Source organism: Lontra canadensis, unplaced genomic scaffold (genome assembly GCF_010015895.1).
Source record: "Lontra canadensis isolate GAN:19392208 unplaced genomic scaffold, GSC_riverotter_1.0 scaffold61, whole genome shotgun sequence".
NCBI classification, from domain to species: domain Eukaryota; kingdom Metazoa; phylum Chordata; class Mammalia; order Carnivora; family Mustelidae; genus Lontra; species Lontra canadensis.
Genome location: NW_022631055.1, coordinates 9096989 through 9121494, shown reverse-complemented (window position 1 = coordinate 9121494; position 24506 = coordinate 9096989). Strand labels below are relative to the sequence as shown.

The window sequence follows — 24506 nt, the reverse complement described above, 5'->3', positions numbered from 1 at the left end:
TGAGGCTGGCCCTCAGCCCCCTGCCTTGCTGCCAGTGGGAGCGAGGGCCAGGCCTTCCTCAGCAGGCACCTGCTGTTTCCAACATGCGCATTAGCTCCTCGCAAACTTGAGCGAAGAAAGCGCGTCTGCAGGTTGCACCGGTTTGCTCCGCTTCTTCTCTAGCCGTCGACACAGTTTGCTTTTCTTAGCAACGTGTCAAATGAGTGTCTTATAGTAACAGCAGCAGCCCCCCACCTGTCCGTGTGCCGTGGCGACCTCACCCTAATGATGTTCTGATTCTGAGGCAGCAGGCGTGTTTGCAGAATGAAACCCGGGACTAAAAACTGTCTACTGTTGACCGATGCCTTGTTTCAAGCGTTGCTGGGGAGCACCTTACCTCACATACCAAAAGAAAGGATAAGAAACCTGGTTTTCCCGTCTCCTTCAATGTAGCCACCAATGCTGTCAAAGTCTCGTTTCCGACGGTCACTCCTACTGAATGTTCTGTATCATTTGTCCTCTCACCAAATTCTTTAAAGCGTTTGATTCTCTTATCCTTTCTGTATGTTTCTGCCGTTTGACCTTCTCACAATGACCCACAAAAGTGATGCCTGAGCTCCTGCCTCTTGATAATAGCATTTTGTAGGAATGGAAGTATGTTGTCCCTGTTCTGTCTTTTCCACATTCATCCAAACCCCTATCTGTAACCCTGGGGCTTTGATTCACTCACGGATGGAGAGTTCGCCACCCTCCCTGGGCTGGGCCTCAGGGAGGCAATGGATACTCTCTAGACACCTGCCCAGGCATCCTTAGTCAACCTGTCCTCACAGCTTGTCCTTCAGGCTCAGTGTCCCTGATGCCATGAGGGAGGCAGGGCCTAGGCTTCCAGGCATGCACGTCTGTACCCTGTGAGCTGCGAGGTGCTACGAGGGGCCACCTTGGTGAGATGCAGGCCTCCGTTAGAGAAGAAACACGAAAAGTAGAAGGAGGCGGAGATACCTGTGTTTGTTGGAGCAAAGATTAGGATAAGGTACACTCAGACCAGGCCCTGAATCAGGTGTACAGTCCTTGTGTAGATAGTTGTCCCGTCCTGGCTTCTGGAACTAATGCAATTGAGAAAAATAATTCATTCTGCCTGCATCTGAGCACAGAGGTCTCAGGAGACCTGGGAGAACAGGGCTCCTTAGAAAGACACCGGGGCAGCCGCATCTACTGGCCTGTGGCCCATCTCAGGGCTATGTGGGCGGTACCTACACATGCACAAATTAGCTGCTGTGGCTTTCAATATACTCCACACTTCCTCACCTAAGAAACTGATACTCCTTATAGCAAAATTTTAAAATATGAATAAGCCCCTATACCAGTTTTTCTCATACCCCCACCTCAGAATCCTCTGTCTTCCTTCTGTGGACAAGCAGCCGTGCTTGTGTTGATGCCTCCTCTTTCAGCTGTAGATACGTACATACAAGCACATGGGCGTGAGTGCAGTTAACGCACACGCCAGATTGCCAGGCCCTGAATCACTCACACAGCACACCCGTGCGTGAACAGACGCAGCTCTGTGTGCAGTTATGCCTGTTGTTTGAGCCTACTTTTTTCACTTAGCTTTCTTGGGAGCATTTTTTCAGGTTAATAAGTAGAGACCTTGTGATTTTGAGCACACCGTAGTGATTCAGTTTGCTGCCATTGACTGTCTAAGCTGAAAGTGGTTTTCTGCACCTTAGACGGGGTGGGGGGGGTGTCCCTGTGTATGCTCCTGGCCTTTGTAGGGTTTCTAATACAAATCATCACACTCTCACCCCCCGTCCCAAGTGCCTGCTTGTCCACACTCCAGGTGCTGTCGTGCCTGTCACTCATCGGTGCGCTTCCAAGTCTGTAAAGTCAGTGTTGCTTTCCTGGGTCACAGGTGAGGACCCCGCAGTCTTGCCTAGGGCACGACCTTCCTCCCTGGGCCTCCCTCGGCCTCTCTAAACCTCCCCCCTCCGTCTCCATTTAACGGAAGTCTTTTTAAAGTGTCCTGTTTGTTTTTCTGATTTTTCTAAAATTTCTGCAATAAACATGTAAGCTTACTTAACTAATCATGTCGGATATTATGACACAAGAACCAAGCTCGCTCATGGCCCCCCTGCACCCGCTCCCGGAACCCAGTAGTCCAGCAGCCGGGGCTCTGTGCTCACTGCCGCCTTTCAGCCTGACCGCGTTACAGTTCAGGCCGTCACGCGTGTGGTTGTTTTAAGGTGATTTTCTGAACTCTTCCGTGTGGGGGGAAGACATGCATTTGTCTATAGACAGCAAGCCTGAGGTGGCTGGGTCACTAGCCAGGATTTCTGGCTGTAGCGTGGCCAGGACCTGTGGCTCAGCCGGGAGCCCTAAGGAGGCAGCAGAAAATACTGGGCCATGCCTTGAGTGGAAGAATGCATTTTGGTTCTCTTGCTTTCTCGCTTGCATCTTACCAGATGGAAGAGTAGAGCATGCAGGCAAGGGTGCAGGGGGGAGAGAGGGGATAGGGTAAGGGGGCAAAGCTGACACTCTGGCCTTGTTTCTCCCGGAGGCCCAGGATGAGCAGTGGCCAGGGCTATGCCAGGAAATGCTTAACAACCAGCTCCCCGCCTCCACCACAGCCAAAAACAGCCCTGATCTATAGTGTTCGCATAAATACTCCCACTGGGGCTTATTTCCAGCTACCGGTGTGATATCACAGAACATGGAGCTGGGGTAGGATGCATACACCCGGCTCCTGCAAGCCATCACAGCCAATGCCAGCTCACCGCTCGTGCTGCCTCTCTGTCCCCGACCCAGAGGCTAAAATGCTCACAGAGTGGGTCTTCCTAAGTAGCCACAGTGACACCATCTCTGCCCCCCGAGACTGCCCTGGCTGGGAAAGTGTCCCCAGTCTGAACGGCACATCACGGTAGAGCCATTCCAGGGCTTCCGAGCTCCTCTGGGAAAGCACAGGAGAAGTCTGCTTGAGCAAGGACCTCAAGCCACTCCTCTCTGGGTGGACCCTCAGAGGTTACATGCGGCGTCCTGGCATCCCTGCTGTGTCTGTGGCAGTGTCACCACTTTGGTGGATGTTCGTAGAGGCTATGGCTCCAGAGTATATATTTTATATATATGTATATATGTATACATATATTGCATCTCAGTGTATATTTTTCTGGGGCACCAAAAGGGGGAAAACGCCCAGATTTCTGATGTGAGCTTGGTTGGCTTCCGTGGTTGGGGATCAGCCTGTAGAACAGTGACTTGAACTTTCGGGGACATGGGCGGCTCATGCTCAGCCACTGCTCAGCCTAACCGCCAGGGTGAGCCTGGGGAGGGCTCAGACTGGTACTTGAGGTAAATGGTCGTTGTTTGAATGGTTCATCAAGAGGCAGCTTTGGCAAAGTCGGTCACACCTCCCCACCCCCCCCCCCCCCCACCCCCGCTCAGGCATCTGTGAGAAGGTCAAACCACCCCTCCCAATGGTTCTTCATGTTCAGCTTGCTTCTTGAAACCCATGTCTTGGCAGCATGTGAGAGCATGGCAGGGCAGCATGGAGTTGTGCTTGGCCAGCCGAGAGAGCGCGAACATGGAAAACCATTTAGTCAACCTACATGTGTTTGTTTTCGGTAGATGACAGTATTTTTTCTTATTTTCACTTCTCTTTCTCTCCTTTCTTCTTGTGACTGTGCTGGTTTTGTTTTGGTACCCCTTCCACACCCTTTTCTGCACATCATCTTTTCTTTCTCTTGTGGCTCCATCCCATTTTTTTTGTTTGTTTTAACTCTTACTGTTTGGTTTTCCTCTTTTTTCCATACTTTTGATACAATCCATTGCATGTGTCCTCCCCCCCCCCTTTATTTCCTTTGCCTTTTTCTTTTCCTTTCTCCCAAACTTTTTCCTTTTCACAGCATTGGAACACGGGAGGTAGTCACCCAGAAGAACTTGAGCGGCCTGGTGCCCATCCGAGACTTAAGACTAGACCCCAGCCTCCTCTGTTCCATCCCTTTGTTAGCCCTGAGCCCCAATTTACTGATTGTGTGGCTCTTCCTCAGCATAGCGTACCTGGTGACCAAATTGCGTTGCAAATGAGTACCATTGCGAAAAGCAGTACTAAGTCACAAGAAAAACAAAAGTGCCAGAGTATGTCCAGCCACCTGTGTACCTGACTGGACAGAAGGAATGTGTCAGAGCGTGGTCTGCCAAGAAATATTTCATGCCTTACAGTTTGACGTTTTGTTGTTCTGAACTGTAAATACCTGCCAAATTATCTCACCGAGAGGACTCGTGCGTTTAAATGCCATCGAGTTTTCAGTGCTTGTAACACGTCCTTACAGTGCCCTGTCCCTGCACCGTTTAGCTGGCCTGGAGTTAACTTGTACCAAATCTCTCACCTTCTGATGTAAAACTATTTATTACCTGTATATCTCCTGTGCCCTGTTTCTGAGAGAAGGGGCCTCTGTCTGAAGAGAATTTGTATATTTGATACTATTCTTTAATGTACCGCTAACCTTTCCTTTCCTTCTGAAGAGAAACAAAAATGATAGTTAGACGCTTTATAACCAACCTATCTAGATCCACCTATTCAATAGGACGTGTACTTTCTGCTTTCATTTCAAAGCATAGTCCCTGAACTTACAGTAGCAAACACTTTGCAGAATCGTAACATTCCTCGCTTGTGTTTATAATTTCCGGTTTGAGACGACCCAAAGCTGTGACCGAGTTGCCCGTTGTACCCAGTCAGGCACATTAAAGTAACATACTGCATGTGACTTTCAACTTACTCTTTGAAATCTTTAAGGATCACTAGACTGGTTACAGGAATTAGTGCAGATAAGAACAAAAGGCTGTTAAATACATTTATTTTTCATGAAGCAGTAGGTTTCATTTAAAAAAAAATCAAATGTGGTTAATAATGGTAATTTTAAAAAAAGTTCCAAAATAGAAGCCTAACCTTTGGCCACTTGGGGTAGATGGGAATGTGAGAGAGAAGGAGTTGCTTGGGTTTATGCTATTAGCACTCTATGTGTAACATGGAAATGCCCAGGAAACAAGGTGGTTCGTAACCTTAACTTTCACATTTGGCAGAGGAGTCGTTGAACGTCTGTAAAGGTAACAATAAATTAGGGAGAAATTCCATGGATTCTGTATAAGAACTGCTCCGTGGCTTCTCTGTTTTCTAGTTCAGACTATGCCATATTCTGTTTTTGCTTGTCATCCGGTTCCCCATACACTGGATTATATGAAAGTGGATTTCTTTTTACCAGTCTAGAAAAATTAGAGTGAATTTAAAGAAGCTGTCTTTTCCAGAAACTTTATACCCATGCATACACACAAACCCAGTCCACCACAAAATCTGCCCCCTCACTTCCCTCTCCCAGGATGTCCAGAACTTACTCTGGGACTTCTCTGGTTTGGCATCGGTTCTGAGTCTGCGTTCTAGGAATGGTAGATGCGGTTGGCGACGGATGATAAATACTAGACTCAGGCTTTAAATCCTGAGACTGTCCTTCTCACACCCCGGGGAGGCCCTTCTTTCCTAGACCCCCCTGAGCACTGCAGGAGCCTTCGGGCAGGGTTCCTACCTGTAGGGGGAAGCCAGTCTTCTCACGAGTGCCATGTGGCCACTCTGTCTTTTCCAGAACAACTGAGGTGGCCGTACTGGGGCATAATTCCTGACACTCCTCACTGGGGAGTTTCACCGGATGCCAAGTGACAAGTGGTGTTAAGTTGTAGCAACACAACACTAGTCACTGATCCGTGATTCTTTGAGAGGTATGTTCACCTCCTGCCTCCTTCAAATTAAAGTGTGTGCGTCAGCACTCCAAGATTTGAAAGAGAGAAAGTAGAGTCCACAGGCCCTTTCAGCTCCAGTTCCACATCTTCCCAGTCCCTGCTCTGGTTCAGGTGCTCCTGATGCCTCACAGCGGTGACATGTGCCTGTGCCCATCTCCAGGCCTGGCAGAGACTATGCACCCACGAGGGAGGCCCTTCTGACTACAGATAGCGCCCCCTCTGCTCCCTGGGCCTTTGGGTGCTCCCCTTCCACTCCCCAGAGACTCCTCCCAGGATCCCCCCACCCAGCAAAGGGAGGCCATAGCCAGCTAGAGAGGCCCTTCTCTCTAGCTGGCTATGGCCTGTTCCTCGCTGCTGTGGTGCCAGCCAGACCTTCCTGCCCTGTGTAGATTTGGCTGCCAGGTTGACAGAAATAAATTGGAAAGGAGAGAAGATAAGGTTCTTTGTTCTTCTCTCCAGGGGCTGAGCCAAAAGGCCGTACATTCTAGCTGTCCCTTGTCATGAAGGCTAGCACAAGAAAGAACACCAGGAGATCAGCCTAGGCTCTGAATTATTGTTGCCATCTTTCTTCAGAACTCTGAGGAAAAAGACACATTGTGCTCACCCTTTGTGCTGAGTTTTAGCATCACTGAGGCTCTCTGCTTAGGAAATCAGACTAAATATAGATCTGAAAATATTTTCTGCTTCAGTGAAAAATAGACTGGATGAAACAAACATGGGAAGATGATTCACAAGAGGGGAGTCTGGTATTTGGTTATGGTGTTCAGCCTGCTTCTGAGGTGATGCTGGCCCCGGGCAGGACATTGTCATTGGCCACTAACCCTAGGTACTCAGGATCACTAGACCCCAGTGCATCTAGACGAGTTCTAAAGTGGAAGATCCACACCTGACAGGGAGAACCAGAGGAGTCCCCCAAATTAGTTGTCATCTGGGTTTCTGTTCCAATTTCTCATTCAAAAAATGGATATCCTTAAAAAGAAAGAATTTACTTAGGGAAGAAAAAACAATGGTGGAGCTTTGAAATAGTAAAATCCCTCTTTCTAAAATCTATCCAAGACCTTTTCAGTGTCTGCTGTTGGCCCCTAAGAACGGTGCTGCCGATGTGATGGGTGAAAGTGTTCTACCTTAGGGACAGAAGGCTGGCCCCTGCGGCAGGAAAGGCCAGTTAGCACGGCACACCTCTCCCCTCTGCACATGTCAGTCTCATGCGCTAGTACCCAGGCTTGTGCAAGCAAGTTGGGACAGTGTCGGCATGTCGTTAGCCTCTGCCGTCAGATTTTGTAAATTCAGAACATTTGAGGGAAAGTGAATCTGATTTGCTTTTAAAAATTAAATTGCATTGTGAGGGTAACCTTAATTACAAATCTATGTATCGTATACTCAGCCAGTTAAACCAGTAGCTTCTTTAACATATGTAAATAAAAGATAATGTCGAAGTGGACAAATTCTTCTTCTTTGCTCCTCAAAGCAGTTTGGCATTTACTAGTGATAGGTGGTCCTTGAAAAGTGTGTCCATTCCTATATAAATAGAGAAGCCATATCTGAAACAGTTTGGTAATGTGAGAGCTTCCAAAGATGAAATAAGACTAACTGTGCATAGGATCCTATAGCTTCTGCTTTAAATGGAATTATATTTTTATCTTATTGCTGGATGTTAGACAGACATGGTCGTTCTTTACTTTAGGGGCATCCTGCTCATATGGCCTAGGCGTTCAGCTCAGATGACACAGGTCTCACTGAGGGCTTGAGGCTCTGGTGACAAGAAAGCATAGCTAAGTTACTAAATTACTTAATAACAAGCAGGTGGTTACTTTTCTAAAATATCTGAGCTTATCTTTTGAATAAAATTACTCTTACCAAAAATATTTTACATGTTCTTGATAATGAGACTGTCATTTTCACTTTAAAAGGCTTGAGCAATTGCCACTGATATTTTTTTAAAATGCATGACATAATGGTCTTCATATGATTTGAAATATTTTTTTTAAATCACTCTTTCTTGGTAACTCCAAATTTTACATCTCATAATGGGGATTTTTGTACTAAATTTGATAACTAGTCGATTTAATTGCTAGTCAAAGAATAATATAAAAATGTAAAGTTCTCCTGTGCTTACAGGAAGTCATTTATATTTAGAACCGCTTTTGCCTGTGAATTTGATGTCTACAACAGAACAGCTCCCAGAGAACTCCCCTGATGCTCTCACTCAGGAATGTGAGGGAATGTGAGGCGTGCCTAATGGCTCATCCTCTTACCACTGGGTTGCCATGACAGCCCTCCAACCAGTACAGCTGGGGATGATGCTGGGAGCAGGCTCTCTAGGGAAGGGCACCTGTGGGCTCTCACTGGCTTAGTGGCATGCCTGTGAGAGGTGACCACAGTAAGGACAGCCCACCCAGAGAAGGCTGCCATGGGGAGATCTCAGTGGGATCACTCCTTCATGACCCTTCTAGCCTTGATGGCTGTGCAGACCCAGCGTGCCACCATTGCATGGGCTCACTGATTGCTTTGCACCCAGGACAGCTGTCTCCTCAGTGGGGACAGCATGTTAGCGCAGCCTTCTCAGCCAGATGGCTTTGCTACGTACTGAATTCTGCAAGGAAAATGAGCATTTTGAATTTGAGGTGATTAATAGCCATTGCTAATATAGAAAAATGCAGCTCTTGAAAAGCTTTGGTAAGAGTAGCACCATTTCTTATTCCATTTAATTGGAAATGTTCAAACAGAACCTTTGAACCACTAGTTATGATAGAATCCTCAGACTACTAGACATGACATACATGAAAACCATTCACTTAAAAAACAGAAGTTTGCTTCTACTTAGATACAGCGCTGCCTCTGAAAATGCAGACTTGCATTCCCATCCAGCATGTGTCCATGTCTGTGCTTCTTAGTTGCCTTCCTCGTTCAGAAGCCTGCCATCTTGCGTGCATATTGTTGTAAATGAGTTCAGCACCCATTTGAATTAATCCCATTTTTTTTAATGCTATGAAAATAATCAATTCATTTCATCTTAGTTTAAGTCTTTTCTTTTTCCTTTTTTACTGCTGTCATTTCTTGTGCTTGTTTTTTTCCCCAGTGAGGGTTGTCGAAGAGAAAATACAATGAAGAATGTTGGAAGTCGCAAATATGCATTTAATTCCCTGCAGCTGAAGGCTTTCCCCAAGCATTACAGGCCTCCCGAAGGGACTTACGGAAAAGTTGAAACATGAACACACGGTTCCTCTAATTAGCTGTTACATACTAAATGTGGGTACCCTCTAGTGTCATATATGAATTCTTCAAGAAGACCTGAAGGATTGGTTTTTATTTTTGTGTTTTTAAAAAAAATTTCACTAAAAAGTCTATGGAGCATGTTTTCCACTGGAATCAGTAGGAGGTAATGTTTGGCTCAATAGTGTGGATCGTAGCGACTGCCCATTTAAATAGCCTCAGCCATAACCACACAGATATCATCGATAGTTACCTGTATGAATCAAGCTAGATATGTCTGAAATGCTAAAAGCCCTTTTTAAATGCCCATTTAGGCAGCTGCACACCTAACGTATTTTTCTACTGAGTAACTCGAAATTGAGCATTGAAATTACAGTCTACTTTTAAAAACTCTGAATGTAAACAGTAAGTAATATATTAAATTATTGGATCCTGGCCAGACCAGCAGATGTTAAATGTTAATTCAAGTTTTGGGGAAAGAAGCTAGCTCTAGCTCGTGCAGTGAGAGCAAGTGGTTCCGACGAGTTGTCCTGTGACAGCGCAGGTGAAAGCAGGTGAGGTAAAGGTTGCTAAATCAGCCCAAGCTAAGACTTCACTGGAAGGTGCTACCTGTGCAGCAGCCCACACAGTGGGGCCCCCTCTGCCCGCTGACGCATCGTGGAACAGGGTGTGTGCTGGAGAATGTGAAGCCAGCTGTCCTGTGCTCTTCAGCTCTGTGGCTGGTCCTGCCTCCGGGGCACTCCTCTCCTCCTCCCCTGGGTGTTGAGTTCTGTCACTCCAGGACTCCACATGTGACGTGTCTGCTACCTCTCAGACAACAGTGTGGAGGTTTATGTGTGTAGGTGCTGGAAACCTAAATATTTTCAGAACAGATGTCCTTTTCTGGGTTTCCCAGTTTATCGTCTTCTAGAAGATGGTGCGATCATGTTGGACTGTCTGATGAAAGTTTCTCTTAGGTTTGTAGCACCTGTTACTGTCCTCTTCACATTTTATTATATAAGGTGACTAATTGAGAAAGTTGAATTTATCTCCTACAGTGAGATTTTGAAAGGGATAAATGGGCCATAAAACTTAGGAATTTCATAGAAAATTATGTCCAGTCATCTATTATAAGATGATGATGAGTCTTATCTGCACATAGCAGAGATTGTTTTCCTTAGTTTATATACGTCTATCAGTTCTATTTATCATGATTATTATGTTTACATGTTATTTAAAAGGTTGTAAAAGAAATCTAAGTGGAACATATCCATGATGCTGATCCTAATGATTTGTGAACGCCGTGGGAAATTCCTAGGTCTAAAATTTGAGGTGTTACTCGTGGGCTCCTTTAGACGAGCCCTTTGGAAACGTGTGACATACTTGAGCTGCTGAGGCCCAGGCATGGCCACACACTGGCAGAGACCCAGAGGGGTAGGCGCACAGGTGAGGGTGGAACTGGATGAAAGACCTTCCAGACCCTTCCTGCGCAGACAGAGCCTGCTTCTCCTGGTGCCTGTTTGGGTGTGAGCAGATGCGGAGGATGCCCCAGGGAGCGATGGCAGCTGCTCATGCCTGTCCCACAGCTGGCTCACTGTGGAGAGTGCAGGCAAAGACACTCCTGTCCCCCAAACCCGCCGTAGAGCTGGTGGCATCTGGCGTCACATTCTCCTGCTGTATCGGTCCAGGTTCAAAGACAGTTTCCAGGATGGCTGATTTCGCCTCTCACCCCTCCCCCATTTCATTTAAGTTGTAATTTCTCTGGTACCTTCCTAGTTCCATCTTTTCTCATTTGAGCATCATTATCTTTAAAGAATTCCCTTGTCTTTTTAAATTAAATGTTACACATATTGTTTCCAGATTTTTTTTTTTTTTTTTTGGTCTGAAGAGCATTAAGTACCCGCATTTATCAAAAGGGAATATAGCAAACGTTGAGTCTTCTGTTCGCAGTTTTGCATGTGGCACCTTCACGTGAATTATTTTTCCGATTTTGGCTTCATGTTAAGGATCGCCGTAAAACTCTAAGACGTGGCTAATGGTGCAGAAGCTGCTGACCTTTCTGTATTCCATGTGGGCACTACCCCCGGCCGCGGGAGGCAGTGGGGAGCGCGGGGCAGCCTCCCTGCGGTGCCGCACCCTCCCCGCACTCGCAGAGCCAGGGCACCCCCCCACCCCCACACCCCTTACCCCCCACCCCCCCATAACGGCGGCTGGGGTTCCTGGGGTGGGGGGCATGGGAGCTCTGAGTCTTCAGCTGCACTGGGGAAGCCTTTTCATAGGTTACCATCAAATAGACTCCGCCTGGTGTTCCTGAGAAGGTCCCTCTTTTAAAAAGAAACGTTGAGACCTACTAAAAGCATGGGATGTGACGTGGATTCTAAGCACCTGCAGCACAGTTGCCTTTGGTTTCCTTGAAAAATGTACAAATATTGTATAATACAGTTTTGTCCCTTCACGGTTGTATTTGCCAAGCTCAGTGCTTTAAAGTACTTTTATTTATTTGTTTTGGGTGGGCAGTATTAATATATATAAACATATAGTTACTGTTTTATATATTCTTAGCTCATTCTAAGCCATGTATGCTGTAAATGTGCTAGTCTTTAGAATGACAAATAATAAATAACTGACAAGAACATTAAACTGGGTGTTGACTGATTCATTCCATTACAGTTAGGAGGAGGACTAGTCTTATGGCCACATCATTAATAGGAATTGCATCGAGCACTTGTGTGTCTATAAGCGCCAGACCGTGACACACTTCTGTTTTATAATCTTGTTTTCTCTTACTTTGAAGCAGAGGGGTAGTAGGGGGTGGGACTAAGAGCCTGGACTTCAGCTGCAGGAAGAAGTAGCTCCCAATCCTGTTCTGCCACTCATTGGATGGTGACTCTGAACTTGTTGCTTGCCCTCTCAGAGCCTCTGTTTGCTCGTGTGTGAAGCATGGACACGATACTGGTACATTCTTTGTAAGGCGGTTGTGAGGTGCTTTGGCATTAAGTGTTCACAAGTGTTAGCTGTTTTTCCCTTCCCACATCCATAAATACGGATCATGTCTTCTCTGGGTTGCCAGGTCATCTGTTGTGTGATTTGCTATAAAACAGTAGTTCCATTAATGGTTTGATTGATTGTTATAACCAGGACTGCATCTTGTACCTTAGTACCTTTTTCTCTGCCCGTGTGCCCAGTGATTGCCCTTAGATGAATTCCTGGCAGCAGATATTTACAATTAAGAGATAATTTAAAATTTTAAACATTTTTGAATTTTCAGTGTTACTAAAGTGCTCCCAGAAAATTAAGCTACTACCTATTAACAGGTGCCTTTTTCCCTTTATTCTCAATTTTCGTTTCTTTGATGACTGTGAAAATTGAACATCTTTTAAACTTTTACTGATTTTTCTACTTTTGTGGCTTCATTGGAGTGTTGGTCCATTTCACATGCACTGTTTCTAATATATATTAACTCCTCTGTTGTTAAGTTGTGGTTTTTCAGAACTCATCACTTGTCTTTGGTTTTGTTTATAGTAGGGAGTAGAAAGCTCTTATGTAATTAAATATGCTTGTCTTTTTCGTTTTGGTGCTTGTCCTGAAATCAGGTCCTGGCTTCCCCACTGAGGGGGACAAGGCACCCAGTTCCTTGTCCATGAAGTGGATGTGGTGCAGTGTGCTCAATGAGGGACCACACTAGTCTGTGCCACCTTGTGAAGAAAGCCTCCCTATTGCTAAGATCTGGCAAGTGGGAAGTAACTTTGTCTTATTTTTATTACAGCTGTTACTTCCCAAGCTATGACAGATTCCTGAGATCATAGGATTAGAATATCCACATTTCAGATCCTCCCTCAGACCCCTTTCATGCCTCAGTGCTATCCTTGTGATGATTCCTTCCTGTATCAGGCTCCCGGTGGGCCTTTCTGGCCAGTCGGCATGTCTGAATTCAAATGTAGACCTCTGTGGTATTTTCATTCTCTGTTGTATAATTTAATGACCAAAAAAGCTGGGACAGATTAGAGGGGAAAGGAAACATTGCTTATGATTCCACATGTAGGAATACAATGTCAGTATCAGAGAGATGACTTTAGAAAGACAGCACTTCACTACTTTCCCCTTGCCGCTCACCCCTCCCTTGGCTTCCCTGGCCTCACTCTGTCTGCTGGTTGTCCTCCACCCACCACTAACATTATGGTGTTCTCCAGGGTTCTGTATGTAACTTTCCTCTGTCTCATTTCAAATGCTCTTCCTGAACAGTCTTAATTCATTCCTATGGAGTAAATTGCCACTTATTTGCTAATGACTTCCAAGATTCTAGGTCCACCCCTGACTCTCTATAGGTCCATATCCATCTGCACATCTGGCCATCTCCTAGTCATTCTACTTGAGTGTCTACTTTGGGGTCTTACAGCATAGTGACAGCAAAGTCATGCTTTCTCTCCAAGCTGGCTGAGCCATCCTCTGATAAATGACCCCACCTTCCACCCAGTGGTGGTCATCTCCCCTCCCTTCCCCATCCCATGAGCTACTTAGATCTGTATCTCTTCATTACCCCTTCAACCTAACTCATAATTTCACCTCCTGCTCACAGCCATGGTCTATGTCCTGTTACCTCAGATCAGACCACCAGTCCTCAGCCTTCTCATTGCTCCTTTAAGGCCCATCTCAGTCCTGCCATCTGTGGTGATTTCTCTCCACAGAATGAGTTGGTCTCTTAAAAAAAAAAAAAATTCCTCACTCCATTGTGAGTGGAACTGTTATATTGTACTTTTATATGTTTCTACTTCAGCGTGTTATTTTGTGTTCCCAGTGGCACATGTAATGCCTGTCACTCAAAAATTTTTACTGAATGAAAAGATAAATAACTGTTTTTTTTTGGGGGGGGTGTTCAATTGAAATTTTTCCTCTTTCACCACTAGACCATGTTGTACTTGTCTCCCTATATAATCCATCCTTCTAAACAATGACAAGGAGCCAAATCTGACAGGCTCAAAGGAGAAAGCAAACTTAAGAGCAGCAGAGTGTGGCAAACACAGGACAGTGATTTTTCTTTCCAGCGTAAGCAGCGGGGTCTTTGAGGAAAGCCCAGTATTACAGCAGGTTCACACAATGTCCTCTCTTGATCTGGATGGTAGTGACATGATAATTTACTCTATAGTTGTTTGTTAACAGTATACACTCTGTGCACTTTTCTATATGTCTGTTATATTTAATGATAAAATTAAATATTAACCCACCATTGTTCAATAAGCAATCTAAAAAGAGAATTAAGAATACAACTCCATTTACAATAATACAAAAAAGAAAAAGATACTTGGAATTAACCCAATCAAGGAGGTGAAAAAATTACAAAATGTTGCAGAAAGAAAACACCAATAAAGGAAAGACATCCATGTGAATGGATTGGAAGATTTTGTATTGTTAAGATGCCAATACTATCTAAAGTCTTGTACAGATTCAGTGTGCTCCCTATCAAAATTCCACGGTGTCTTTTGCGGAGTTACAGAAATACATCTTAAAATCCATCTGGAATCTCAAGGGGCCCAGAATAGTGAAAACCATTAAAAAAAAAAAAAGTTGGAGGTTGCATATTTCCTGATTTCCAACTTATTACAGAGCTACAGTAATCAAAACAGTGTGGCACGAACATACAGACAGACATATAGAGCAATGGAAAAGAAGAAAACCCTAGCATACATGGTCACATGATTTTCAACAAGGATGCGAAGACCATTCAATGAGCAAAGAGCAGTCTTTTCAACAAATGGTGTTTGGAAAACTGGATATCCCCATGCAAAAGAATGAAATTGGACCCTTCCCTTGCCCCATATACAAAATCAACTCAAACATGATCAAAGATTTAAAAGTAAGAACTAAAACTGTACAGTTTTCAGAAGAAAATTTAGGGGAAGAACTTCACTGGATTGGGCAATGATTTGTTGGATATGGCACCAAAAGGACAGGCAACAAAAGTAGAAACAGATACACTGGACTACATCAGAATTTAAAACTGCATCAACATGGTGAACACAATCAACAGAGTGAAAACAAAGAGAGAAAATACCTGCAGATCATCTCTGCTAAGGGGTTAATATCTAGGATATACACAGAACTCCTAGAACCCCACAACAGAAAGCCCTATTTTATAAGGGGCAAAGAACTTGAATAGCCGTTTCTCCAAAGAAGGTTTACAAAGGCCAACAAATAAATGAAATGATGCTTAACATCAGTATTGCCAGGGGTTGGGTAATGGGGAGTTGTTTAATGGCTGTACAGTTTCAGTTCTGCAAGGTGGATGAGCTCGAGACTGGCTGTGTAACAAGGTAATGTACTTAACATAACTGAACTATATACTTAAAAATGCTTAAGAGTGTATGCTTTACATTATGTATATTTTACCACAAACAAAATTTAAAATATATAGTTACTGATAAAGGTATCAGAAATTTCAAAGTAGATCACAGACCTATATGTAAGTTAAAACTATAAAGTTTTTTGATGAAAACAGGAATAAATTTTTGTAAGTTTGGATTAGGCAGTGGTTTTCTTAGATACACCAGAAGGAAAAAGAGATAAATTGGAATTCATCAAAATAATTGTGCTTCAAAAGACAACATCAAGAGAGGGAAGACAGATCACCTTTGGGAGAGAACATCTGCCAATCACTTTGTCTTATATATACACTATATATAAAGACTTCTTATAACACAATAATAAAAAGACAAGTAACTCATTTGAAAAATGGACAAAGGACTTGACCAGACATTTCTCTGAAGATACACAGAAAGCCGGTAAGCACATGACAATATGCTCAGCTTCAGTAGCCATTAGGGAAGTGCCAATCAAAAAATCCCAATCGGATACCAGGTCACACCTAGTAGAATGTTTATAATCAAATAGATGAAAAACAACTGTTGCTGATGTGGACCAATTGAAATCCTCTTGTTGCTGGTGGGAATGTAAAATGGTGTAGTCGCTGCAGAAGTTAGGCAACTCATCAAAATGTTAAACTTGGGAATTGTTATGCCACTGTTAGGTATAACCCTGGAGAAATGAAACGTATCTTTGCAAAACTTATTCACAAATGTTCATAGAATTATTCTTAATAGCCCAAAAGTGCAAATAATTCAAAGTCCCTCAACTAATGAATGGTTACATAAAACATGGTTTATCTATACTATGGAATTAGTAATCAGCATTAAAAAGGAATGGACAGATCCTACATGTGGATGAACCTTGAAAACACAGTAAGTAAAAGAAGCCAGTCCCAAAAGGCCACATATAATCCCATTTTTTGACATGTCCAGAATGTGCAAATCTATAGACACAGAAAGTGTATTAATGGTTGCTGGGAACTGGGGGGAAAGGAGGGATGGGGGGGATTAACTGCTAATGGGTATGGGGCTTCCCTTGAGAATGTTCTGGAATTAGTGGTGATAGTTGCACAAACTTGTGACTATACAAAAAGAAGCAAAACTGAACGGTATGCTTTAAGTGTGAATTTATGGAATGTGAATTTCTCCAAATGAAGTTCCCAATAAAGCTATTATTAAAAACTGGTGGTTCGATAAAATAACTTTAGAGTATCTTATCAAAGTTCTTTCAGTAAAAGTTGGAGCACTTAAATAGGTATACAGGAGTTACTGAAAGGGGGTGTGTGTGGGGGAGGAACAACCCATTACTTTCCTTTTCCCAGTGAGAAGCAGTACACCTATACCACACAAAGAAACCTCAGTGACACTCTGCCACAAGGACTGGTGTGCAATTCTCACTTTAGGTGAACCTTTAAACAAGCAGCTGAGCTACAGAACACCTTGACTGCTTGTCCGAATAACCATGCCTGTAGGAAGCAGCATAGCGTCTTCATTATTCTTCAATACTGAAAAGAGAGGTGAAACTTGGATTCATATTTAACTCTTGACTATATTAAGTGATCAGAGTAAAGTTACTGTGATTCTTAACTTTTTCAATCATTTCCTGGTTTTCACTCCTGCTTTGTCTATGGACATCTCTTGTTTCAGTTTGCTCTGAATCCTTTCCTTTTGGGGGAAGGCCCACCAGAGACATCCATTGCAATTCTGTTGGGGGATACCCATTACAGTGCCTAAGACCCAAGCCTGGACGACATCATGGGATCTTACCCCTCTTTCCACAGAACTGGTCTAGTTCAAGAGCAGGTGGTTCAAGTAAGGTAACAGTCCTTTTGTAGGATTTGATTAGTGGACCCAGAAAAGGTTAGCTCTCTTCTTTTTGGATCACAGATCTTACGGATGCGTGCTTTTGGCTGTCTGGACTCTTTCCCATTATGTAGAGAGAGGACCAGGCCAAAACTGAAGCCAGAAATAGAGAAAAACAGTCACAAGATGGAGGCCAAGAGCCCCGGCAACATAATCAGAGCTATGCATCCAGCTATGTCTATTACATGATGTTAATATTCAAGTTTTGAGGTTGTTACTCTAGTGAATCTGTGTAAATGAAGCATTTCTTCTCCAAGGAATCAAACACAATTTATTTTAGAACTAAACAGTACAGATTGAGTAAAAGAAAGCTTTATCCTAAATTTTCCCAGTAGACACTGTTTCCCAAGACTGCATGTTACCAATTTTCACAGTCCCATCAGTGGCCTTCGTAATATTCACAAAGGATGTACAAATTGTGTCATTTTGTCGAAGAGTCAAGTTGGAAAATAACAATCTTTTCACTTTTTGAGCTTTCTAACAATTCTCAAAATATAGCAGGATGCTCCCAGCTCATAGCTGTTCAATTAAATTTTTCTTCCAGAAGTAACTTAGAGCAAAAGAATCATTTAGTTTATACACAGTCAAAAACAGAACTCATCCATTTTCTCCAGTGTTCATGGAGGGAAAAACTGGTCCATCCCACCAGATGTAGCAAAAAGTCTGTCTCCTGTTTGGGCTTCTCTGTTGTAAGTGACCAGAGAAAGCTTCATGTTTTCATTTTGGTTTCAGCACACTAGCATCAATATCCTTTTCTTCCTCGGAATCTGGATCTGGTATCCAACTGAAAATAAATGTATAATTAAATCAATTTTGTACAACATAATTAAACACAGCTTTGGTAAGGGGCTCTCACTACATGACTGAAGTAAACCAGTTTTCCAGCACAGTCAAAAGGGCAGATGTCAGAGCTACCAAGGAAAAAAAAATAATAATAAAGATGGCATTAAAAAGAAAAGTTCCATTTAAGGTCCCAGTAAGGATTTTCTTTTCAAGTAGAGTCCAAATTACATTTATTTTTTTTCTCTGAACTACGCCCAATATGTGTTGTTCTAGCAAACTTAACTTTTAAGTTTTATTTGGGTTAATACTCAAATGTATTTGAAGTCTTTAAATATTAAATAACACTTAACTGTCTAGGGATTAATAATCTTTTAAAGTACCTACTCATAGGATGTTTGCATGGTCTTTGACTTAAACCTCACAGTGCAGCCTCTTTTAAGAGTGGTCGGCGAGGTGGAGGGTTTTAAAGTCAGTAAATAAGGCAGATTTCCATCTTGGAGGACTAATAGTGAATGAGTCTTGGACAAAGGCTGGAAGAATCTATTAATCTGCTCAGAAGTTCCCTAGACAGCTCTTCCCAGTGTCAAAGTAGAAGTTATAGGTAAATAATATTATCTAAATCCTTTTTTCTGCATGATCTCACTGTAATCCTATCTATAATTACTAGGCCATTCCATATTTAGTTATGTATAGGTAATTTTTAGCATAAGCTTTCAAAAGCTTTAACCTCTTACCATTGATCTTTTACATTCAAAAAATGAGTATTTCAGAGCTTTGCAGTTTCCTTCCTTCAGACACTGTCGAGGGGATTTTCCTTCCTAGGATACAGAAAACAGTATAAATACCTGGCAAATTTCCTCACAAAGCACAAAATCACCATTCTTTTGGAAGCAGTGTTTTTTGAAAAAAATATTTAAGAAGTAAATTATAGGTGAAAATATTTTGTAATTCATTTTGACTGTTGATGTTTAGGGAGAATAGGATAGAATAAAAAGATGTATCAAGTAATTCTGGAGCACTTTAAAGGGTGCCCTTAAGTTCTTGAAGACACTAGTGTCCATGGGATACTTTTCTGTAAGATGTTTATATAAAAATCTTGAAACTGGTATTTTTAGCACAATACAGGTAAGAAAGAGAAAACACAGAGGTGAAAGCAGTAATGGGGTTTCTTCAGTGGTTTTAAATTTTTTTATACTTCAGAATTCCTCAAGACAGAAGAACATTATGTGTCAGAGAAGGAGAGAGAGCCTGCATATGTGTACGCAGGCACGTGCATATGAGAAATCAGGCCTGCTGTAATGGGAAACAGGATGGTTTATTCTGGAAGGTCCTATCAAGTGGCTTTAAATAAAGCCTCCAGTTATGTCCTTTTAGTGCAAACCATTTTACCTCCAACACATCCCTGCATTTTCCCACCCCAATACCCCATATAGCCAAGTTCTCTAGTCTGAGAAGCACAACCTAATGGAACTAGAAGAGGAAAGGGAAATATTAGCAGAATTTACATATTATTTGTGAAAGAAGATCTCCCTGGGCCTGATGTGGAATGAACTCCTCCCTAAACAGGGGAAGTTCAAAAGGAGGTTAAGAAGAAAAATGGACTAAGCCATTCCCTTTCTGCCATCATCAGAACACTGCTACAAGAACACAGGAGAAATGCTTATTTCTGATTCTTAAATAATAGGACTTTTTAAATTATGACTTAAAAATTAGACTCGACTAACAATTGCAAAACTAGATAAGAGCTAAAATTTAGTATTTTTTTTCAAGGTAAATATGGAATAAAAATATTAAAATATTTTGAACAAATACACTGCTGTACATATAAAGTAACACAACAGCAGTATGTTGGAGCTTGGAAGCATCTACAAATAATATATTTCATGATTCAGAGAGGCAAGATTAAAATTGAATTGCAGCAAATTTCTTTTTGGATGTCCTATCCTGCTAAGTTACCTATACGCTAAACCCTAACTTATTTAAAACAAAATAAAACTCAGACTGGTCTCAGATCAGTTAAAGGGAGGTTAAAAAAATAAATCCTAGATACTCCTGCCTAGACAGGGCTTTTACTTTTTTGTTATTTTGTCCTGCCTAGACCAGCCTTTTAAAAAACCAGGTAGCAAAGAAGGTGTATGTGTGCAAATGCTGCCTGGCAGTGTGGGCACATCACAGAGCAGAGTGCCAGGGGGGTCTGGTGGGGACAGGGGCAGTTGCTAAAGGGATCTGGTTCCCAGGAATGCAAATATATAAACCAACATCTGGAAAAAGAAGTCTGAACGTAAGTGTTCTGAATTACCTGGGGTTTAATGACACCAAACTATGGTATGCAATTTGTGAAGGAAAAAGAATCAAAACCTTAACATTATTATTTTCATTAAAGAAATAAAATACATACTGCTTATAAACAGCCTTATGCAGTGTCTGACAGTATAAATGAAAATAATGAAATCTTCCTACTCAAGGTGAGTTTCAGTGTAAAATGAGTAAGGCAATTTTGCCTGAGAATAAAAATGACCCTGTTCAGTGTTAATTTTAAAAGCTCACCAGCCAGAATTAGGTGCCCCCAAATCAGAACATTTTTAGTGTGGTACTGAATACCAGATGTTAATAAGGAACCTACAATACTTAAATAGAGACATCTGGTGCATTTATGCACCAGGAAAAATATAACCCCAATTTCACCTGCTTTTCATCATCAGGGATTTCCCTTCAAGCAGATTCTGACACCTCAACCCCACCTCTACACCCACTCCTCCAAACCTTTATTTTGCAAGTGCCAGTCCCACTTCTAGTTTTTAACTGTGAAAAATGCTCCAGGAACCACATCTGTGGCATTCCGGATCCCCTGGAATCTTAGGTTCTTGATTTTAATGGTCCCCTACCATTAAAGTGAATCTCAAAAGTGAATCAGAACAGAGTAGCAGGCTTCCTTGCACTATGTTCCTCCCCCAAACTCTGTCATGACATGCTGAGGGAATGTGTGTTGCCCACATGAATGATGTGAGAGCAGGTAAGAGTGACTAAAACTATAAAAAGACGAGAACTATAAAGTGATGTTTCCCCAAACTGTATCTAAGATGCCGTCTTTTTCATAAGCTTTTAAGCCATACCGCCATCTGCCTGTGGGAAGATCCATCTACAAACACCAAATCTAAGAGAGGTTAATTCATCCTCCTTCACCTTTACACCAAATGGCAGACTGCTAGCTGTCCCTTAACTTTTAACTCTTCTTTTCAAGTGGGGCATATGGCTGGGCTAGATTTCCCAGCCACCCTTGCAGCGAGGTGTGGTCCTATGACTAAGTTCCAGCCAAAGGAACTGAAATGTAAAACTTTGGGGTTGGTCCTCAAGGGCAACTGGCTGCCCCCCTTCCTCACTTCACACCACTATGTCATAGGAAATCTTGAATCAGGAGTGTGAAAATAACATCCTGCCTTCCATCACCGCACCTAAAACCACAAGATCAACAGTGTCTGGGTCTATGGAAGGCCGAGAGGAGCTGCCCAAGCCCCACTTGTAGGCACACACAAGAGCAAAATAGAAAATTTTCTATTTTGTTTAAGGCAATGTTATTTTGGGTTTCTGTAATACGTACCTGAACCTATACCCCAACCAATACACTCCCAGGCTTATTTGCCTTCTGAGGTCAAGATCAGTGATTCCTAAACATGACCATGCCCAAGAATAAACATGGGATACTTGTATGGGGTGGGGGAGGGGTACTGGAACCTATACTTCTAAGCTCTCTGCCCCCATCTCCAGGTAATTCTGATGAAGTCAGAAGATCTGGGAGCTTGCTAATGAAGCACAAAGGAGATAACCTGTGACTGAGGTTCCTTGGACATGGTTTCAATCTTTTTGATCTTCCAGAAGTTATAAAATCCTAAGAAGTCTATCCAAGAGCTACCTTTTGAATTTGCTTGTTTCTTGCTTCTCTCTAGCCCCACTAGGGTAGACATCCTTATCATTACCCTGAGTTTCTCCGAGGTCCTGCAGTTCTTCACTATTTCCATTGCAGCACCTGTATTGAATTCCTCCCTAGAGTGAGGTTGAGCAGCTTTTCCGGTGGGTTAAAGACTCGCAAGGAGAGACTACAGCATCCAACTGCCAAAAGATCAGATTAATTTCTTCATACAGAGCAGACACAGACCTCAGCAGCATGTCCAGTGGTCTTCAGAGTCTCTAGGAGGGGAGTGGTAGGCTGTAGATGCCAGTGACACCATCTGAGAAGATGGAATATTGTCCCAGATCTGCAAAACTCAGTATTTTGCCTCAGTACTGCCCTCTGAAGTCAGGGTGAATTTAACACAACTTAAACACACTCCCACTTAAGGTACTTTTTATAAATATCATTTTCTCCTATGTGACCAACATCAATTAGGTCACACACTCAACTGGGTAAAGCCAAGTCTGTGCCATGTGTCCTAGTCATTATCTTGCCTAGTTTTCTAGCTTTCCAGAGATCTAATTTCCATGCAGGAGGGAATGTATCCCAATCATTTGTGTGTCCCCAGTTAGAGCTTGGCACTTAAATGTGTGCTAAATAAATTATTATTTATTTTTAATTTTTATTATTTTTGATATTTATTACATTTATGTTATGTATATTTATTTTATATTTATTATTTTCAGTATTTATTATTATTTATTTATATATAACAAAGCAACTCGGTATCCTTCTTGCCCTCAGTATCCTCCTCCACTTCTAGAGTTTCTTTCCTCAGTCCCACTGTGTACTTTATTCTCTTGATTGCTTATCTCCATGGCCTTCCTGATGTTGAATGTCAGGAGAAACCAGGGCCCTCACTCTAATACACAAGGGCTTTTACACATGACAACCTTCTTCTCAAGCCTTCTGTCACATTCCCTATCCCCCTGGCCCAATAGGGCACTAGCTTCTGGTCACATCTCCCTATCCCCCTGGCCCAATAGGGCACTAGCTTCTGGTCACATCTCCCTGACTTGCCCATGCTGTTCTTTCAGCCTCTCCCCTCAACCACCACATTCTCCACTCTTACATGACAACCTACTACTCAACATTTAAGACTTAGAGCAAATGTCCCCCTGCTCTGTGAGAAGTTTCTAAATTTCCAAGCAAAATAAGTTGCTCTCCATTGGGCTCCCACAGCATTTTGTGCCTAAGTGTAATCATTAAATATTTACTAAATGCTTACACAGCCTGTACTGCAGGAATTTAGCCCCTTGCATATCTGTCCTTCCCATCAGACTGAGCTCATGTAGGATAGTGACTGTAACTGACTCGTCTTGGTATCACCAAGGCCTGGCATCATGCCTGCCACTCACCAGGCATTACTAAGAGCTGACTGAATACTTGCACCAGTGAAGCAGCAGATTGGAAACAGCCCTGTACAGGTAGGTAGGAAGACAAGGCACCTCAGTTTCCTCATCTGTGTGTGAAAGACTAGAGAACCTCTTAAATTCATAACAACTCAAATTTTATAACAAATGGGGCAGCCCGTCTGGCTGACTGCTAAAATCAGTGAACCAAATGTAAATCATGAATCAGTAGAAACACTGATAAAGCTTTACGATGCATGTCCATGTTGGGCTAGTTGTCTTTCCTTCGAAATAAGAGCAAACTTCTGAAATTACATCTCCAAGTGCAAAAAAATAATTGCACACAACTGATTGCCCTCTCATCAGGCCTTGGTAATTGGAAAAGGCACGTGCGTTTCAGTTGGACTCTAAGCTAGAACCCAGATCCCCAGGCAACTTTGGACCTTATTGCTTGCCACTCTGCACTCAGATTGAGAAGACATGGTTGTAGTGAGGGGAGAGCGTAGTTGAAGCAAGAGACAAAACAGTAGAAAAATGGAGCTGCTTCGTTTACAACTTATCCAAGAATGTATATAACTTCGACTCAGAAATTCTAATCAAGAGAAAGTAAATATTCAGCCACAACTGAACGGAGAAATGAGAAACTACTAGTCAATACCGTGTACCAGGTTGATGTAATTCCCTTAGATTCTCATTTTCTAGCACGCAAGAAACCGGCCTTACTCTCCTTTTTATCCCCAGAACCTAGCAGAGTAGGAGGCAACATTTAATAAATGTTTCTTGAACTGAAATGGTTTATCTTTACAAAAACCCAAAGGGGAGGTCCAATTTAACACAATTTAACACAATTTAAATTGTGTCCAATTTAACACAGCTGAAACTCCCCCACCATATTTTCCCAAGTTCCCTAAATTGGCGCCTTGATCTACGTCCCCTGAGAGCCACCGCAAGCTGAGCCAGAGACGTCGGCCGGGCCCTGCTTTCCCGGTTCCGGCGTCTCATCGCCCTGGGCGCCCGGCCGCGCTACCTTGAGCACACAGTCCGACTGCAGCAGACATGCGCCCAGGTCCTCCTTCACACCCGCGCACGCGCCGCCCGCCGGCTTGTCCTCGTAATACCGGGGCATGACTGCGCCTGCCGCCCCAGCTGCCGAGACCGGCTTCGGTCCACAACCGCTGTCACCCGGCTGGGGCGCGGATGGAAGGAACCGGAAGTCGGCAGCAACAACTTCCGGCGGGTCCCCGGCACACT

At 43.1% G+C, this 24506-nt stretch overlaps 2 protein-coding genes across 16 annotated transcripts in view; one reads left to right on the top strand and one right to left on the bottom strand.

Annotated features, from left to right (window-relative positions):
• The window catches only part of INPP4A (inositol polyphosphate-4-phosphatase type I A), a 129550-nt gene extending 118447 nt beyond the window's left edge, over positions 1–11103 (top strand). For 5 of the 15 annotated variants that reach the window (XM_032877888.1, XM_032877882.1, XM_032877887.1 and 2 more), the window contains one exon: positions 8837–8969. In XM_032877888.1, coding sequence (XP_032733779.1) covers positions 8837–8969 — 133 coding nt within the window. Of the gene's footprint in view, positions 1–287; positions 1199–3872; positions 4811–8836 lie in introns of those variants that run through there. The other 10 variants (XM_032877872.1, XM_032877875.1, XM_032877873.1 and 7 more) reach the window with 4 other exon arrangements.
• A 6321-nt stretch (positions 11104–17424) lies between these two features.
• Positions 17425–24446, bottom strand: LOC116879543 (cytochrome c oxidase assembly factor 5). The gene is made up of 3 exons (XM_032877871.1): positions 24283–24446; positions 18689–18772; positions 17425–17955 (listed from the first exon to the last, which is right to left on the bottom strand). Exons 1-3 carry the CDS (start codon positions 24379–24381, stop codon positions 17914–17916), a joined length of 225 nt encoding a protein of 74 aa, XP_032733762.1. The 5' UTR covers positions 24382–24446; the 3' UTR covers positions 17425–17913.
• Between the last annotated feature and the right edge of the window lie 60 nt (positions 24447–24506).

Bases quoted from the DNA above. Each gene is read 5' to 3' on its own strand.
- LOC116879543 (XM_032877871.1), bottom strand. From the start codon at position 24,381: ATGCCCCGGTATTACGAGGACAAGCCGGCGGGCGGCGCGTGCGCGGGT. The intron at 18,773-24,282 runs GTAGCGCGGCCG...TCTGTATCCTAG, and splicing joins AGTCGGACTGTGTGCTCAAG to GAAGGAAAATCCCCTCGACA. The intron at 17,956-18,688 runs GTAAGAGGTTAA...ATTTATTTTCAG, and splicing joins TTGAATGTAAAAGATCAATG to TTGGATACCAGATCCAGATT.